Source organism: Gossypium raimondii, chromosome 9 (genome assembly GCF_025698545.1).
Source record: "Gossypium raimondii isolate GPD5lz chromosome 9, ASM2569854v1, whole genome shotgun sequence".
NCBI lineage: Eukaryota > Viridiplantae > Streptophyta > Magnoliopsida > Malvales > Malvaceae > Gossypium > Gossypium raimondii.
The window spans coordinates 47027448-47047139 of record NC_068573.1 but is presented as its reverse complement, the minus strand read 5'-3'; the positions used below and the strand labels follow the sequence as shown (position 1 = coordinate 47047139).

The 19692-nt window shown below is 33.6% G+C and overlaps 2 protein-coding genes across 7 annotated transcripts; both read right to left on the bottom strand.

Annotated features, from left to right (window-relative positions):
- Positions 1 to 140: 140 nt before the first annotated feature.
- LOC105800464 (sm-like protein LSM36B) lies at positions 141 to 2677 on the bottom strand. Of its 5 annotated transcripts, none has more exons than XM_012631621.2 (5): positions 2525 to 2644; positions 1847 to 1907; positions 1327 to 1472; positions 486 to 599; positions 141 to 402 (listed from the first exon to the last, which is right to left on the bottom strand). In XM_012631621.2, the coding sequence occupies exons 3-5, from the start codon at positions 1439 to 1441 to the stop codon at positions 356 to 358; spliced, it is 276 nt and encodes a 91-aa protein (XP_012487075.1). In that variant the 5' UTR covers positions 1442 to 1472; positions 1847 to 1907; positions 2525 to 2644; the 3' UTR covers positions 141 to 355. The 5 variants fall into 5 exon arrangements, with proteins under 5 accessions (XP_012487075.1, XP_012487077.1, XP_012487076.1 ...); XM_012631623.2 differs by having other exon boundaries at positions 2530 to 2618; XM_012631622.2 differs by lacking the exon at positions 2525 to 2644 and adding an exon at positions 2427 to 2511.
- Positions 2678 to 4100: 1423 nt separating this feature from the next.
- On the bottom strand, positions 4101 to 18646 carry LOC105800463 (probable phosphoinositide phosphatase SAC9). Of its 2 annotated transcripts, none has more exons than XM_012631618.2 (15): positions 18571 to 18646; positions 17972 to 18064; positions 17270 to 17868; positions 16165 to 16297; positions 14301 to 15517; positions 13638 to 13745; positions 13326 to 13496; positions 12355 to 12594; positions 11116 to 11550; positions 9297 to 10106; positions 7855 to 8052; positions 5879 to 6328; positions 5543 to 5773; positions 4661 to 5272; positions 4101 to 4389 (listed from the first exon to the last, which is right to left on the bottom strand). In XM_012631618.2, the coding sequence occupies exons 2-14, from the start codon at positions 17982 to 17984 to the stop codon at positions 4985 to 4987; spliced, it is 4893 nt and encodes a 1630-aa protein (XP_012487072.1). In that variant the 5' UTR covers positions 17985 to 18064; positions 18571 to 18646; the 3' UTR covers positions 4101 to 4389; positions 4661 to 4984. The 2 variants fall into 2 exon arrangements, with proteins under 2 accessions (XP_012487072.1, XP_012487074.1); XM_012631620.2 differs by having other exon boundaries at positions 17972 to 18067; positions 18571 to 18587.
- Between the last annotated feature and the right edge of the window lie 1046 nt (positions 18647 to 19692).

Sequence of the window (19692 nt, the reverse complement as noted above, 5' to 3'; positions counted from 1 at the left end):
TCGTTTCGAAAAGAAATGACTCATAACATGATAAAAGATGCAAGTTAAAATAGAGTCTACCTTGCTCGAGTACTGTGTCTGAAAATTTCAGTACTTAGTTATTAACTTTAAAAGACCATCCAAATACTTAATAGAAAAACTTAAAAAAATTAATCATACTCATGTTGGACATATATACTCATATTTGACATTCACATCACATCCGAATCCATAGCTTAGAATGAAAGCATCTGTTACTTCCAAAGCTTCAAACAGAAGTTTCAATGATTTTGATTAAAGATGATCTAAAATACTTAAAGATTCTACAAACAATTTTATCATAAGAATGATTCTTTGTTGCAGTTGCCAACACAACTTAAGCCCCATCAGCCAATGTCCTCTTTGATGTGCTGATATAAAGTACTGCATAAATGAAATGAAATTCACCATCATTGACAGCATCAGTATATAAATAAAAGTAGATAAGTACATCGAATAACAAGTACCGTTATTTCCGCGAATAAAAGCATCGCCATATTTATTTTTTAACTGTCCATTGACATATTCTTCTGTTTGTTCCATAGCTATGTTCATATATCCATCTAGGCAAGCTAGAATACCTGCAAAAGGAGAGGAACATTAAGGACATAAAACTCAGCTTTCCCTGTTTTCTAAAACACTTAATAGACCCATAGCTTCTAAATTCCACTACTACCCGTTTATATATATGCAAGAAAGCAATTTCATAACATAAATTATGCAGGCAATCACCGTAATGCTGTACAGGTATCTCGAATATCTTGGAGAAAATGATATTGATAATAATAATGACCCATAAATGTCTCCCTATTATATTCATTCTGAGTATTACTCTCTCTGTTGCTCTTAACTGGAAACAAAAATACAACAGCAAGGTGACACCACATCCTGAATGACTGATCACATCCGATAACAGTACATGTTAACACAATAAGTTTTGAATAGCTTCCAACATGTTCATAGAACATTATGCAAAAGGTGAGTAATCTCCTCACAAGCTGCTTAACAAACAGACTTCAATCACCATAGAAAATACAATTACGTTTTCTCTTTCCTGAGAGTTTGAGCTAAATTCTATAAATGCATGAAAATAAAGAAACTATGCAAATTAAACCAGACAAAAACCACTAAAACTAGCTGTTAATGCCAGACAATAAGAAGGTGCTCTATTATTCACTTAATTTAGCAAGTTAATAAATAACAATCAATCCTCAAAATACAAAAAGTAAATACGGAAAGCAAAATGGAACAGAACCACACATAGAGGAAACAATAATAGAGCAAAAGTACAAATGCAAAGAGACCAACCTCTATAATCAACACCAGAATTCAGCTTGACGACAACGGGTCGCCCACGGATTGATTTGAGGAAATCAGCAGGTGTTTTTGTAGTTGTTGACCCTTTTTCTCCAGCTCCACTCATCTTCCTTATCAACCTTTAGTGAAATACACCCCTGCAAAAATATAAGACAGTTCAAAACTTCGAGAACGATCAATTTACTAGAAATATATTTGAAGTTAATAATCCTGTGATGGTAAATAAGAAACTATGAACCACAAAGCACACAAAAGGGGCCAAGATTTTTAACCTATATATGTATATAAACCAAGCATGCTTATGAATCTAGGGTAACAAACATAATGAAACAGCTAGAGCTGCTTCTTCAAACAAAATTCTTATTAACAGGCTCTCTTTTGCCACGATCAATAACAATATAGCAAGTGTAACTTCAACAGTTCAACCCAGCAAGCCATCTTCATATGTAATAACTAATAACACATTTATTGTGAAATCTACACAAACACGAAAAGGTAAGGTATTCCATACCTAGCTACCGGATCGGCAAACAAAAACCGAAAAGACCCTTTAAGCTCTGCTTTCTCCCAACCTAGAAGTAATAATAATTTTCTATTATTAAAAAGAAAGTATCAATAAATTGTAGACAAGTAGTTATTTCACAACTTAGATTAAAAATGCCCTAATCCCTTATAATTCTCGAAATTCCTGATACTGCAACATAGAACTCGAAATTCCTCCCCTTATTTCCTAAATAAAAGCTAATACTTTCCACCAAAAACTTAATGGGTAAATATTTTTCTAGATCAACAGAAGGAAAAATCCATATAAGTAATAACAACATGGGATTTAGCTATGAAACTGCAAACACCTACCACCTTTCAACCAGATGCAGTCAAAAGGTACCCAAAAAAGCTAAATGTCAACCCCAAAAACCTATGCTTTCTATTAAAAAGAATATCCATTAATGTCCAGGTCATCATCACAAAAATTCAGAACAAATTGACGAAAGACACAGGTTAGGTTTCAAGATAAATCACGTTCCAAAGATGTTATTAGTTGAAAACGCTAAAGCCTAAACAAAAGCTGAACAAGATCATATGAAACTGACCCAACCATCTCATTCAAATTTAAACAAGAAAATCCCCTACAATAAAGTGCTAGTCAAAATCTTAAATACGAGAACAATTTATAGCAAACAGAGCTTACCTTACCTCCTTGAGTTTCTTGATCAATTTGACGACAAATCACAAAGAAAATTCCGTATTAGTAAGATAGCCCATAATAATATCCCGATTTTCAAATGGACCGTGTAGCCTCTAAAGATTATTTTCGTGGCATATTTTAGCCCAAAACTTTTTTAAAAAATCTGATTAATTCTTAGTTGACTTAGAATTGACATTATTACTAGTTTAGGTGGGATAGTCCGCCCAACCTGATTAGGTTGGGCTTGAACAATAATTTTTGAACTTTCGGTCTACTCGATCTGGTCCGAATTTAATTTAAATAAAAAAAATTTAATTAAATTTTAATTATAAAAAAATATAAAATAGCAACTAATATATAATTTTAATAGTTTATTAATTTTCTAATATTAAAATGAGTTTTTTGGTTGAGCCGTCCAGCTCAATAATGAACTTGGGCTTAAAAAAAATTTTAGATTTGTGCCTCTGCCCGGCTCATAAAAACATCTAAACGTAAGTCCAAATACATTCAAACATATTTTATCCGTCTACATTATTCTAATGTGACATTATTGTCAAATTACTAAATAATTTAAAAATTAAAACAAAATCCTATAAAGACAAATAAAATTTTTAATAATTATTTAAAATATCACATCTAATATGATATTAGATAAATATGAAAAGTTATACGAAATTATAAAAAATATTAAGAATTATAAAAAATTAAAGATAATTATTAAATATTTTAAAGTATTATAAAAAATTATAGATAATCATTATGAATTATAAGAAATTATAAAATATATTAAAATTATAAGAAAATAATAAAATAATACTCACCAACTTGATTGACTTAAAATATCAAGTTTTCATAAGTTTTAATAATTTATAATTTATTATAATTAATAAGTTTTAATCAAATTTTATAGTTTCTAAATAAGTTTTATATTATTTAAGAAATGAATTAGTTTTAAATAATTTTATTCATTTCTAACAATTTTCAACACTCATGCTCAAATGGAAGATGTTAAGCCACAAATCATAACCCCATAAAACATAAGTTTTGTGGGTGACATTGTCCCGGCTGAGCTGGCATTCTCGTACCTTATTTAGCTGAAGCAAATGCCTTGTATTGGATATGTATTTGTTTGGTGGGATTTTGCATGAAATTTATTCGCTCAATCTTTACATTCTTCTATGCAGATGAATAGGAAAACTGTTTTTTTTTTTTCATTCTTTTTCTTAACAAGAAATAATACTATTTTCAAATGATATTTTATATTTAGATATTTAAATTCAAATAAAATTTTGATATTATTTCAATTTGTTCCTTCAAATTAATGGCATTTTAGAATGTAGACTAACACAATCCTGCATTTAAATTAAGTAATCGTTTATGAAATTATAAAGTTTTATTCTGTTTTATAAGCAAACCTTGTCCCAAAAAAAGCCTTGAATAATTCAATTCAATAACTTAAACCAACAGAAAGAAAACACCGTAATCGAACACATTGCTATAAATTAAGAGCAAGAGAAAAAAAAGGATTAAAATTATAGATTTAAAATGATAATCTGCCACATCAATGCAATCCCAAAGCTATGAAATTGAAATCTCTATTGAATTAAAACTGAAAACTTGCACAAGTACAGGGAAAAAAATCATTGAATTGAAATGAAATCATGTTCAATCTAAACAAAAAAACAAAAAACATAATTATAACTTGAAAAATGTACTTTTGATTATTTTAGAGCCTTTGAAATCAGCATTCAGCATTCAACATTCAGTCATCTTCCTCATAATCAGCACCAGCTGCAGCATTATGAATGTTTAATCCTTCAATCAGCTTAGCTTTCCTTTATTCATTTGTCAGCTTCTTCAAGTTGAATCTGCAATAATAAACATGAACATGGTAAAAATATATATACATACATAAAAGATTTGTATAAACTTAAAAACAAATACAAATTCTGTTATGTTACCGATTATTCTGTGACAAGAGTATATATTTAATATCTAAAATTTGTTTATGTATTTCGAGAATTATACCCCATGTCTCGTATTAAAACATGTTTTGAACACAGATATCAAACACAGGTATTTTTTAAAACGAATTGAAGAGTTCCGAGTAACATAGGTCGTAGCACATAAAAAACCAACCTCTTGTGCTGGTTAGGAGGCTCCATTTCAGACTTGTTGGCAGCTGGGTCAGCACTTATAGCAGCATGGATTTTCTTGTAACAAGGCCTCGATTTTATACTCATTAAAATAGGCTAAGGCCTATTTTCTCAACAAATTCATCCAGGAAGTAAGATACATCACTTAAAATTCTCAAGGGCTCAAATCATTTATTACACCAATAGATATTAAATTGTTAATTTCTATGCTAATATACAACATACACATATATGAATATGAAAACAAGCACAAAGAAACCCAAAACCAATCTTTAAACCCATTTTTTCCACCTGGGTTAAAGTAATGTCAAACTGCGGAAAGGCTAGCCCACTTGCCAAGATCATAAGGATCAGCGCGGTAATACAACTTGATTCTATTTGACAGAGACAAGCCTGCAGCAACAGCAGGAGCTCTAAAACTAGAATCATCCTGCTCCGCCGGCTTGTCCGTAAATGCTGCAACATCTCCCAGAAGTTTGAAAGAGATTCTTCGTGTTTGTAATTGTCTAGGGAAATCAAAGTACATTACTGTCCCTGGTTTGGCCTCCGGGAATCTGTATTCTGCAATAGTCACCATGTTGGATCCTATTCCTTCCTGTAATATTGTTCTAATAAGTTCCCCAGGAAAATGTCAAAGTAAAGATAAACCCTAATCCTGAATAGCACACAAAAGTTTTTTTTTTCTAAAATATAATTGTAACTTTTGTAAAAATTAGCCAAAACTGTTAAATAGTATGAAACAAAAATCAGACGAAGGGAAGCTAATTTTAGTACTGAACTCTTCAAAATCTAAAAATAGGGTTCAACACTAATATCCAGGTTAAAATTAAAAAGCAGTACCATAAAGACAGGTCTTAACAGATACCTGGAGTGCAGATACTTGAATATATAGAACAGCTGGAGAGATATGTCTATCTTCTAAAAATGTTTCTGACGTATCCCAGATATCTGTATCTGAAGTAGGCGAATGGGTAATTCGAGGTTTTATTGCATTAAAAGCATCCAGTCGGAATCCAGCAAGCAATGGTGAAGATGGAGGTAGATACTGCTCTAAGACCAGATCGTAGTCCATTAGCCTCTCCGCCTCAATTGGAACCTGAAAGCGAAGAAGGATTAACAAGGGCGATGCATACACATCATGACCATAGAGCAAAACACTGGAACAATGCATAAACAGTGGATTGAAGTGTGTAAATATTACCTTGAATCTATTTAACTGTGGTGCTCTGTCCAGCCAGTTTCTCTGGTCAGAGCTTTCTGACGATGTAAACTCCATCTCTTTTTTCACAGGGATTCCAGCTATCACTATTCGTTTGGCATGAAGGCATGGACTACTTTCAGTTGCTCCTCCAAAAGAGGCACGTCGAGTTTCTTGTGCAAAGGGATTTTCATCCAGAGATAATAAACTGAAGTCGTTCCCAAAATTTACAGAGCTTGAACCAGGCCGCTGAAGGCGCAGTGTTATCCAAACAATGCGACATCTAATAGGATTCTTGAAAGTAAATTTTATATGACGGGGCAACTTATCTTCTCTGGTTGACTTTTCAGGTCCATAAAATTCTGGTGACGAGGATATCAGGGACTGGACATCCCATTTTCCAACACAGGACCTTTCTTCCCTGTCTATTTTATTGCTTGCCCAGATTTGGACCTGTGTAATAACAGAAGAAGCTATTCAGAAGAATCCATAACCTTGCGAAAACTTAAAAAGACTACATTTTTTATTGCAGAAATGAAACCTAAAACAAAATTGCTAGACGAGTAAAAGAAACTAAAGGCCTATGACAAATGGAGCAACGAAACAATATGATACATACAGGTTGATACAACAAAACACAAATAACAGGGCATGACAAAAATAAGAATAATAAGTTTTGTAGCTATACAATATCAAAGAATATAGTATTAGAGGCAGAAAAAAGAGGTGCATAACAAATGCAGCTCACATATTCAGACATATCCAAACAATATACATAATTATGTTATGCATGACAAGCAAATAGTTGCATCAATACTGGTACATTTCCTAAAAGAAAAACTAGTACACTTAATTAGTAGTTTGGAGACACTCTAAAGTACTGCCTAAGAAGTTTAATTGGCTCAAATACAAAGAAAGAATATGTGGCCGAGTACAAAATACATCCATATCACGCTGGGCTGATAGCACAAGCACAAGACAGCATAATGAATACATAAATTTCTAAGAGCAAATAGTTGTGGCAGCTTCAGCCTTATCAATATCACAGCTGGGGTTGGAGGAAACTACTTACGTTGAGGACCACTGCTTTTTTTATCAAGCATCAGAATTGGGAGATTAATTGATGCATTCTATCTCTTATTAATGTTAATTGTTTAATTTTTATGAGTGCTGAGACTGGAGCTCATTTATTTTCAGTTTGTACCTTTTCAAAGCATATTTAGCAGCAAATACTACAGTTGTATAGCCTACACAGGCAGCTAGGTGGTTGGTGTTATGGGAAAGCACTAATTATAGTTGTTACAAGGCTAGCCTAGTGTACTTAACTGGCCAGCAAGACTCATGAATAAAGGAAAGTTCCACTGATGCAATTCTCACTCCTATAAGATGTTAGCAGTATTCTTGAGAAATTTCAGGAGATAGATGGAAGAGAATCAACAGGATGACAGTGCAACCCTGAGACTTGGAGTAAAAAATTACTGATCTAAGCGCTAATTCGGATTTCAACAACTCTTGTTATTCCCTAATCATTTAATGCTTAAGCAGTCTGTTATTTCATGGTATAGGTTTTGCATATTTGTTTTGATGAATAAAAAAATTGGTTTGTCCAAAATAATAATAATAACAGCATTTTCTTTATTGTTTAAATATTCAATGCTGAAGCTTGTTATACTTTCATCTTGGAAGCATTCTAATGTATTTTTTATACTGCAATGACATTAGAAACATGTTATGCTTTAGAAGCATGTCAAAAGGGGTCTTTGTGTAACTAAAGCACAACATTTTCTGACTAAAACATAACTGAAAATAGACACTAATCTAAAACCATAACAGTTGTTCAACATTTGCTATATAGGAGTGATGCATAATTGAGAATATATTAACTAGAAGTTGCTTCTAAGAATGATGCACGCACAACGGTAGGCCTTATCAATTTACTTCAACAAGATAACATACAGCAGGAAGAATGGTATACGTACCAAGGGAGCATCAGCTTCAGAATAGCCACATGGACTAACAAGCAATACAACTCCACTGACGTCTGAAAGGGTGCCAAGGACAGTAACAAATTCAACAGACGTAGTATTAGGGGGAGCCTTCCAATATGAATGTGGTGATCCAGAATAAAGTGGAGTGAGTAACGACAGGAGCGGTGCTGAATCTGTAGCTGTCTCAACCTACAGTTTCATTGTATGTGGTTAGGTGATGAAAGACTAAATCAAAGCATCTCAAATGGTTTTTTCTCTACCAAAAATATGAAGCATAAAACTTGTAGCATGAAGATTACATGGTACCAGAACCCGCATATTCCTTAATCATCCTCTACGGACAAAAAATTAAATTTTCTCCATCCTGACTTTCTAGACATGTCTATTATTAGAAATGCTAGATAAGTCTAAGATTGATAAAAAGGATAAAAGTTCCATTTTATCAAATTTTTTAAAATTTTCCACATACTGAATTTAGTAATAATATCACAAAATTATTTTAAAAGTTTTCGCCTCAAAACTCAAATAATGATAGGAAATTGGGGCAATGCACTTAATATGCAATCCTAGTCTTTCTAGCAAAAAGAATAGCTTTCCTAATTGATTCATTTGCCAAGAAGAACAAACTAGGCACTTAAAAAAATACATTAATGCATTTGATAACCCAATTATAGTCAGATATTTGATTTTTGGCACCTAAAGTTTAAAAAATGTGCAATTAGGGTACACGAACTTTGCTTCTACTTGAGAACACATTGCAAATTTCTCTAACAATGTTAGAAGGGAACCCAACATATCTCCAATAGCTTACCAAAATGTACCAGCTGTCAGGTTTTTATTGGCCATTGGAGAAGCATCACTTTTTGAATATGAAATATGTTTCATTTAAGCTCAAGTACCTAATTGCTCATTTTGAACTTAAGGTATCAAATCGAACAATTGACTACAGTTCAATTATCAAATCTGCCATTAACCTCATAATGAAATACAAATAGGTTCCTGTTTTTAATGAGGCAACAGGTCATTGGCATAGGACAAAAGATGCAATGCATTTCATAGCTTGGAATGATGATGGTAGACAAGAAGCATAAGGCAGGAGAAGATAGAATCCTCCATATCCTTCTCGATTTAGGCTGAACCTAAAAGGATAATTAGTAGCAGACTCTTATCATGCCAATACATAGTAAACCAGGTTATTTCAAGAGAACCATTCAACTAATCCAGACATTGCATCAATAAAAGAACAATGTGATCAGCATATCAAAATAGAAGCCAAGATTATACCGAATGTAGAAAGCTGGCAAATGGAAACTCTTATCATGCCAATACATAGTAAACCAGGTTATTTCAAGTGAACCATTCAAATAATCCAGACATTGCATCAATAAAAGAACAATGTGATCAGCATATCAAAATAGAAGCCAAGATTATACCGAATGTAGAAAGCTGGCAAATGGAAACTCCGCGAGTGACTCTTCCCTATTAAGTAATTGTTTCAAAACTTTAGCAGCTCCCTGATTACCAGAGGACTGACTCCTTTCAGAAAGGCTACCCAGGAAGGAGGATCCTGTAACCTCATCCAGAGCTTTATGTGCTGCACTATCAGCACGGACTTTTCTTCGTGAGCTAATCAAGACCCTAACATAGTCCAAGACCAATGCATCAAGAATTATCTCATGACAGCACTTCCTGCAAATAACACTGTCCAGTGCCTCTGAACGATTTGTAGTGAGACCAACTTGGTTAGACAAGCCATTGTAATTCATCGTGTCCCTTGAATAATTTGGCAGAAGAAGGGCTCCTCTCCCTGCAGAGCAAACTCGACAAGCCTTGCTCCGACATTGAGAACACAAGAAGATAGATTTTGAACCTTCTGTAGATGGCAACGCAGAGGAATCAGACCGAGTTGCCTTAGTCTCAGCACGCACTTCACACTTGCCACCAGCACAGTAGTCCCCAATTCTACTGATGTTCCAGTAATCAATAACATTATCCTCAATATTCCCAAGACCAATAGCACCATTAATCTTATCCTCGAGAGCAGCTTGCCCAAGCAAAGCAAGGGTGCTTGCAATCCTGCATAGTCTTCCTATGTATGATTCATCGAGCAAAAAATTTGGATTTACAGTTGCCGGATCAATTCCAATACACAATAAAGCTCTATCTCTTTCAGCTGCAGAAATATTCAGATGGAGGCGTTCAATTTCTAGCTTCATGGCTTCAAGGAAGTTTAGCTTTCTTTCCTGCAAAATTGGATAAATTGAATGGGCAAGTTAATAATCTATCAGGTTATAAATATAATTACCTAAAAACTTGTATATTTATCTACTGGAACTTCATGTAACAAGTAGAATATATATTCTCTATAGCCTATACATGCATTCAGCTCATGCTACACCCACAAAGAAAAAAAAAATCAAAAGTCAACATTATGAGTATTTTCCAATGAAAATAAGAAGAGGAATAGGTGGATATCCGTAACCTTTCTCAATCAAGATGAGATGCAGCAATTCAGATAAACAGGGAACTGAGGCCCATAGATACATCACCTTTTGCCTCATTATAATGTTCCCAGGAATTAATCCTCATTTTTGGTATAGATGGGTTATACTTTGGACAAGTTTGGAGCTTTTAGTTAATCACTGAAAGAAAATTTCAAATTAATTGTAACAATAAAAAGTTCTCTTGCAGACTTCAATTGAGCAAATGACTGTTGGGGATGGGGCCAGGGGAGGATGGTCAAAAATAGTAAATTCCCATTGAATAAAGGAAGCTTTAGAGATCATTACCTGTAAAAGATGTAAAAGGATCCAGAAAACAAAAATACTGAACTATAAATTCTCACTCCCTCATGAGCATACATACATAGCTTGAACTAACAGACCATTGATCAAATATGAAATCAGACATGTACACAACAGATTAGATACCAATGAGAATATCATCCCTGGATGCTCTTTCTACAACCAATTCCTATTTATCTTCTATTTGACACATATGATGGAGAAAAAACAAAGAAGCATCTGTAAACTCATTACAATACAAAAAGCAATCACCTGATCAAGAATCGTAAATGAAAAAAGTTAAAAAAATAAATAAATAAATGAAGACAACAAGGAATCATAAGTGGCATTCAGTTCAATTGACTCATGGAGGACCAGAGCTTTCAATGGAGAGAATATTTAGGATTTTATTAGTTTTCCCCGAACATATGAGGTCAAAGAAACAGACAAGTCACATGTAATAACATACCATGCTTTGCCCTGCAAAGAATTTTACACAGTTTATGTACTTCTGTGTAGCACTATCTTGAGGCCTTCCATCCTGTGATGTAGAGGGTTTATGATCAGTTTCAGGACCATGATAGTCCACTAAAGACTGGTCCAGAAAATCAAGCAAGTCACTGCCCCCGTAAGTAACATTTTCCGTAACTGGCTGAGGAACAGGTTCAGAAAGCATGTCACCTCCAGTTAATAGGTCAACCAAATCATTTGCAGAACCCTGTTTTGCAGATATTGACACAGCTTGACTGGATAGAGAACTGCCAGAAAATGGGTTTGTGTCTGAACTGGACAAAAAAGAATTGCTGTCCTTTTGAGATTTCTTTGCAAGCTCAGTTAGTCTGGCACCAGTCCCTTCATTAGCAAATACACCATTCCAGGGGAGAGAAACTCCAAGGATTTCTACCTATAAATAATTTCAATACTTACAGAATAATTAGCAAGCATTAGCAAACCAACTGCCTAAATCAAAATAAAATGAGGACTGAAACATATTAAAGAAGCAGGTAGGAAAGAAAATTAGAATTAATATTCAAAATTGTCAATGCAATTGCAGATGGATGGAGAGAAACATTGTATCTAAGAGAAGAAAATGGCACAGTATATTTAACTGCAATTCCCCCCAATGTTTATGAAAATTATAAAGCTATCCATAATCACAATAACACAGTTTCTTTGCTTGAAAGATCTTACTCCATTAACAGCTCTAATTTCCCTACAACCTCCTTGAGCTCTTGCATAAAAAATTAATAATGCAGAGCAAAAATAATCAGATGCAATCTCTTTCTTGTGGTTTCCTATAACTTTATTCATCTATCACTAAACCTCTACTTTCAAATACCCATTACATGCCCACGACAAATAGTCCAGTGAAACAAGTTAATTGTGCAACAAAGAGGCAAATTTAGAATAAAAGAAATACACTAGATCAGGCAACACATTTCTGAAAAGTGAGACCTGCTTATACCTCACATTAACAGCTCTAATTTCTCTCCAACCCCCTTCTTGCCTCTTTACACCTCACATTAACACCATGCAATCTCTCTCTGATGACTCCATATTACTTCATTCATCTAGCACTAAACCTCTACTCAAACACTCCATACATGCATATAACACCCATTCCAGCAGACACAGTAATTGCGCGATAAAGAGGCAAATTTAGATAAGACATACAGAACATCAGGCAACACATGAGAACTGCCTTTACCTCACCAAGAGTCATAGGACTTCCAGACTCAGCAGGATAAAATGTAAGTGCCACTACACGAGTGAGAAAGTCCAATTCTCCCTCTAATTCTTCAAAATCATACAATAATGATAAAGACGATGTAACTTGATCATGAAGGCGTGCACCAGCTCCGGTGACAGCCATATCCTCAGCACTAATTGCACCTGATAAGGGAATCAGAAGATTTGTCCCATTTCCGCACCGGGGTATGGAAGCTCCCTGTCAATACAATCCAAAACATGATTAGAAGACTACTAAAAGAAATCAGCGTGAATGGAAAAACCATTCTATTTTAAGGGAAACTTTAGAGAAAGGAATTTATGGATGTGCTTGGTAGAGTGGAAAAGTGGAAGGATGGAAAAAGGAGAGTGAAAAATTGAAAAGAACATAAATTTTGAGTGTGTTTGGTAGGAAAGAAAAATGAGAGTCAAGAAAGTAGGAAAGATGACTATTTTTCACCCTAATACATAAACTCAAATCATTTCAAATTGGAATGATGAGAGAGAAAATGAGAGAGATGTGAGTTAAGTAAGCATATTTACGAGATTATCCATTTTAAATTTTTATCTTTTTATCTTAATTTACAAAGGGAATAATGGTAAAATAATATAATTTTCATTTTCTTTCATCTTATTTTTCAACTCTATCATGCAATAAAAGATATGTTTTCTATCGAGCAACAAAGGAAGTTAGTTATTATTTCCACGTTTCCATATTTCCTACCAAGCATACCAATGGAAATAAAAGATATGTTTTCCATCTTTTCACTTTTCTCCTCCTCCCATTTTTCCATCTTCTCAATTTACTTTACACCCTTCCCAGCAAAACGTAAAAGAATTTCATAAAAGTTCAAGGTAGAAGCATTAGACTACAATCATACAAGGCAAACTGGCAAATATACACCTCACAACCTAAGGAGAATTGGTGAAAGACGATGCAAGTAAACGAACCTCAACAACCAGCTTAAGCCCATCTAGGTTACGTCCTGTCCTTACATCAACAGTTGAAGGATAAGTTGAATCATCTGCACCATGGGAAACTGTGAGGAGCAGCTGACAGACATGGCAGGGTTCACCAAGATAGATAAAAAGCTCAACCACATCTGCAGCTTGGGGACAAACCTGAAAGAAACAAGTAGATGCATGCATTCCAACAAATAATTAAAAAGAAAACCCAATAACAACAATAGAGAGAAGGGCAAAGTAGAATTACTAAGTTACAAAATAGTTTTCCTTGATGATGAAAAGAAATACTATTAGTACCCAGATTAGATCCTTTTTCTTGAAACTCAGTAGACTAGCTCCACCATTGGAGGTTGGGAACATACTGCCAACTGGTTTAAGAAGGAAACCAGATGGTCGAGATAGTACCTGTGACGAACAGTAAGGTAGTGAATGTAGGCTGATACATACAGAAAAATCAACTAGAACTCATTCAAATTAAATATTGCTTTTAGACGAAAAATAAATCCTTAAGTGGAAACTGAGTGTTTACTTGAAACAAAAAAACTCTAATAAACAAGTTTAAAAAATACTTATAATCCAAGGAATGTGGCATGGTAATCCAAATAACAAACTCAATGTTTTCAATAGCATATGTTACGAATCAAAATACTGAATCAGTTACTAACTTATTGGTTAATTGTCATCTTATAATCAATTATCACAGGAGGTAGCCACAAGAATGCATGTGTTTGGTTTGAGCAACATAGTTTACCATCGAAGGTCTCATTCAATTGTTTCAGAGTTTCTTATACCCATATAAAGTCGAATGCTAAATTGTCCAGAAAACAAAATTATTTGAAGTAAAAGAAAAGATTGATGGTCTATTGAACATTTACTACCAAGCCAGGGCCGGTACAGCACTACCACCAGTGTCAGTTTGTAATGCTAAACCTGAAATCTAGAGACACTAGAATTACGTACGTGTAGAGGTTGAAGAGGAACAGATGGAAGATGCTTGAAAAGCCTTAATCCAAGGAACACCTCCAACTGCTTTTGACGAGAACTATCCACAATTGCATTTTTATATCTCCTTTCAAGAGTGATTTTCAGATTCTGCGCTGCAGAAAACTGCTTGAACTTTCCAGCTTCTTCATTAAATATGCTTAGAATTTGGCTATGCATGGCTTTAGAACCCGTATACAGTGTTGCATGGATATCACCAGCAAGCAGGAAAACATCTGCTAGCTGAGATACAGGGGATAATATTGTTGATCTCTTAAACTCATCAAATGTCATGTCAAATCTCTTCCATGGCTTATCTGGGCATGGATGATTCCATGTTGTGGTCCTTGTATTGTGATCAATATAATAAGTTTTCCCTGTTACTTCATCAGTTCGTTTTTCCCAACCAGGTGGGAGGGGAGCAGTATACCCACCATAGTTATTGACTGGATGGTAACCATATGTTGAATCGCTATCAAGAGATATCCCAAGCCGCCTACACTGCTCAACAAATACTTGCAGTGCCCCAAAGAAACTAGCAGCATTGGTTCTGTCCAAAGAATCTGCACAATTGAAACGCAACACACCATTTTGATGGGATCTTAAGCAGAAGGCCCCTTCAAAGCCATCATTGTAGATGATTTCACCTCTGCAATCCTTAAGTCGCTGTCGCGAAGGCAAATAATCACCTTCAGAAATGCCTATAGCCAGAGTAGGTGCTTTTAGAAGTTTCCACAACTCCTCAATTGTTTGTTGTTCGCCTTGTAACTTTATTCGGGCATGCCAGTCATAATTTATTAAATGAATTCGAGTATAAGGAAGTTTTCCAGTGGATTTAATATGGTTTAGTGATTCCTCAAAATGGTGAACTAAAATGCACTCAGACTTTCCTTCTCCATTTCTAAGCAAGTTGACACAAACAATTGGGACAAAAGCCTTTGGCTTCTGATTTTGGCCAACACCAACATCTAAGTTACGAGAATCATATCGTTTGCTTAATCTTTGATAGTATTGTGAACTTCCTCTATAAGGTTCCCGATCAGAAACATAAATTTCTGCTTCCGCAGCGGTCATCTTTAATTCAGCGCCCCACCAGATTGGTATTGTGCCCCGTCGCCAAATGTATGTGTTAAAGGGTACACTTTGACCTGCCCTTTTAGGCACCCATACAAGCTGTTCACACTCTACTTCATTCCCTATGAATATAAATGTTCTTTTAAGTCACAAGAAAATGCATGTAATAACAAACAAAGTGGGATGAAAGCCAAGGCAAAATGGAGTGATTCAAAATGAAATAAAAATAATAATTTAAACAATAATAAAGAAACTTGCATCTGCATGACATGAAATACACAGAAAACAAGGTGGAAACACTTGAAAAGAAGGTTTCATTATTTATTTTAATCTAAACCAATTTAGAGTTGCAAGTTTATACACATCTTGAATAAATTTTCACAGTTCTCATTCTGATTGCTCAAAATACTTTAGTGTAGATCAAGTGAAGTGTCATCAAGAGATTCTCAAACCAATTAGGCATTTATGCAACATCAAACTCATAGCAAGACTAACAACATCTGCCATGGTCACATAACAAGCATGTTACTTTAGTGCAAAACTACACATCATTGTACCTCAAAGAAACAGTATAATCACGCACTTTAAGCTATTGTCAATCACCTCCCAGCAGAAATATAAGTCAATTCAACATAAAGCATTAAATAGAAAAACAAAAAAGTTATTTAAAAAAAAAGAATAAAGAAAAGAAAAGAGTAGCTTTGATAGGAGAAGGTATTAGCAACCATGTCTACATAGGCGTGGGATAAAAATAGTAACTTCATCTTACCTGTGCTAAAACAGGAATTTATGCCCCTAGCCAAATATCGAGTACCAGGATGCAGCCTACTTCGACGAGCTGTGAGAGCAACAATCCCTTCTACCTGACCTGAACTTCCAAAACTTCGACTTTCTGCAAACCCCTATACAATAATATCTAGTAAGAAAGAAGTATTAAAATATTAACCAAATCTAGACATTATATTATCATGTTAGTTACCAATATTATTAAAGTAGGTTAGACATAGAAAATTGCTTTAACAGGATCACAAGATATTATGATATAGTTGTAGGCTTACTTTTAGGAGACAAAGATGGGAAGACAAAATAGATTAATCATGCTATTTTAGATGCTCAGACACAATTAAAGGAACACCCCAAGTTCCCAACCCCAACCAAAAAAAAATTAACACTACCCAGAACATTTTTCTGATAGTGAATTTTATGTGCAAAATTAATTTCAAAATGAACAAGTAATAGCAATTAGAGAAGAAAAAGTGAACAATATTCAAAGATGACAATAAAATAAGAAATTCCAGTCATTCAATGTGTTACTGCTTCAGGAAATAGCAAGTTTAACTGCATTAAATTATTTAATTCTAAAGTTAATTAGGCGGAATTTCAGAGAGATTTGATCTGAAGCTCTGATTCATGTTTTAAGTCATGTATTTTCATGCTCTATCATTAATTAATCCAGTTTATAAATTGATAAAAACCAACTACGAAAGATGCATGTTTGGAATGTATACTCTGAGAAAAGTATATCTTGTAAAGCAATTACATCACCAAAATAAGTGTCTAGAAACACTTCCATAGAGTCACCAAACTTGGAACATAAAACGCCAATTCCTATAACTTATTACTTATCCATTCCTCCGCTAAACAATTTGGCATCAATTATCAATTTCATGCAATGATTCTCATTCTACATGCATACAGCAACAAGTATATACATGCAGAGAATGTCACAACAAAACAGTCAAGGACATGCCTTGCACAAATAGAACATTTTACTACCACATGGATAGTAAACCAGCAAATACTCTATCTAGAAAGAAATTGCATAAAAAAATCAGATGAGCATTAAATTGAAGATACCGAGTATGAAGCAAAACCTGCAGAAGAATGACACAATGTTGTGTCAACCCAATGTTTTTAAAAGGCATTGAAAGCCATCCATTCCAAACAAATTCATCATCAGGACTGAGCAGGGACATGCGACTTGGAAAAGGTCGAGATATATCTCTTGTCTCACAGAAGTAGTGCTTCCCATCAATGTCAAGTTCTGTTAATTCTTGTACATTCTTTATTTCTCCTTTATCCTGAGGTTGAGGATTATGAAGTGGTATTTTGATCCATTGACTCTCAGCGACAGTAAACACGCATCCCCCACCAGGCAAATAGGGAATGCTAGCAACTAACTTTGTAGCAACAAGAAGTAACCCATAGCTTCCCAAGGCGGCATAACCCAATATTGCTCTGGCATGAATTTTACTCCTACACTGCCAAGGAGATCCATTGGTAATATTATCCAATGCTTCATTCTCGGACCTAAAAACATCAAGACCAAACTTCCCATGATAGCGAAGCACCCCAGTTGTTGGATCGACATAAATAACCTGCGTGTCACTCCTAGTAGACAAGGTAACAATAATATAAACTTCACCTGTATCCAATGTAACCACAACAACAGATGTGCTTCTTGAACCACCACCTACAAGTATAACCAGATATAATCAGCTAAAGCAGTAAACTATATTTAACCACCCACTAAGAACAACAATTAACCCAAAGAAATAAATACAAAATCTAATCACCTGGTGATTCCATGCGCTCGAAATGGAACTAACAACTAAAAAGTTCCAGAAAATCCACAATTTTCACTATCCTTGATGGGGAAACTCAATAACCTGCTAAAACAAAATTAAATAAAAAAAATCTCTTATTTACGTGAACAATTTGAGGAAATGACCAAGAGATACATTCAAATCTGAAGAGAAATAAACTCCCCATGAATGAAAAGCCAATCGCATTGAATCAGAAAAACGATGCGATATAATTATAAATGAATTCCCCAAAATCTAGATCACAAAGTTTAGCTTTCCTTGTTCCTGAGATCTAAAACATGCAATAATAAACTAAAAAAATGAATAAAAATAGAAAAACAAATACTTAAGCTAAAACTAAGAAGACCACTTGATTTCTCGTTCTTGCACTACGATCCCAAATCGAATTAATCATTGAACAAAAAAGAATCACAATTTCACCTAATTTAGTACTAATTGACTCTGACAAAAAGAATTATAAAATGAAATGGATGAATATTAAGAGAAACTTTGGGAAATGAAAGAAACGAAAATAAATATGTTTTATTATCTAAAATTGAAAAAAAAAATTGAAAAGCAAATGAACTGACCGGAAAGTGGGAACATCGGAAGGACAAAGCAGGCACGAAGGGAATAAAAAGGTTTAAAAGACCAACGAAAAACAAAAGATTGTCTGCGGTTGCGTGCAGAAACTGTTATCCAAGTACCCATGGCCACGTCACTATATTAAAGACCTGTTTGGTTAGGGGTTTTTTTTCTTTTAATCTATTTTTTATATTTGGGTAAACTAAACCTTTAGTGACTAAGTTATGGTTAAGTTTTTGTTTTGATCTCTTAACTAAAAAAAAGTTATAATTTAGTCACTAAAGTTTTCAAAATTAATTTTACTCAAATATTAAGTGGCACTTTTTAATTTATAAAACAACAATTTTAGCTTTCATCTTCTATATTTTCTGTCAATTTAACCTTGATTTTATATAAAAATAATAAAAAACTCAATTTAATTTTAAAATTTTGAAAATTCTATATAAAATTTATAAAATAAATTCTTAAAAAGTTGTTGTTGACGAACTAATATGTATGGGAAATAAAAAATATCATTTAATAGAATTCAATAACAAATTAAAACAAATCAAAACAAAGTTAAATTATAACATATTTCTGAATTTTTTTAAATCAAATTAATAATATCTTAAAGTAAAATTCCATGCACCTAAATTACATCCAGATTTGATATTATAAAAGCTTTAAAAATTATTTTGATGTCATTTTTTAACCAAATAAATACAAAATAAATCATGAACTTTTTTTCAGACTCAGTTCAAAAATTTAATCCATTTAAATCATTTTTAAAACCAATATTGTAAAAATAAATTATATTGTCAATTTTTCTTTTCCTATGACAAAAAGTTGTGTCAGGAAACATAAGAGGTAAAAATATAATAAAAAAACAATCATTTTGCTTGATTGTTTTTATTCTTTTCTTTTTCTTTAAAGATTAGATATTGGATATTTCTATACATGTAATATAGATAGAACATTGGGAGAGTGTAACAATTTTCTCTTGCTTAATCTAATTTTGAAATTTTATCTACTTTTATTTTTATTTTATTTTTATTTTTATTTTTATTTTTATTTAGAGTTTTCTAAATTTTAAAAAGAAATTCATTTTTTATCATTTTATATATAATGAGGATTAGATTGATAGAAAG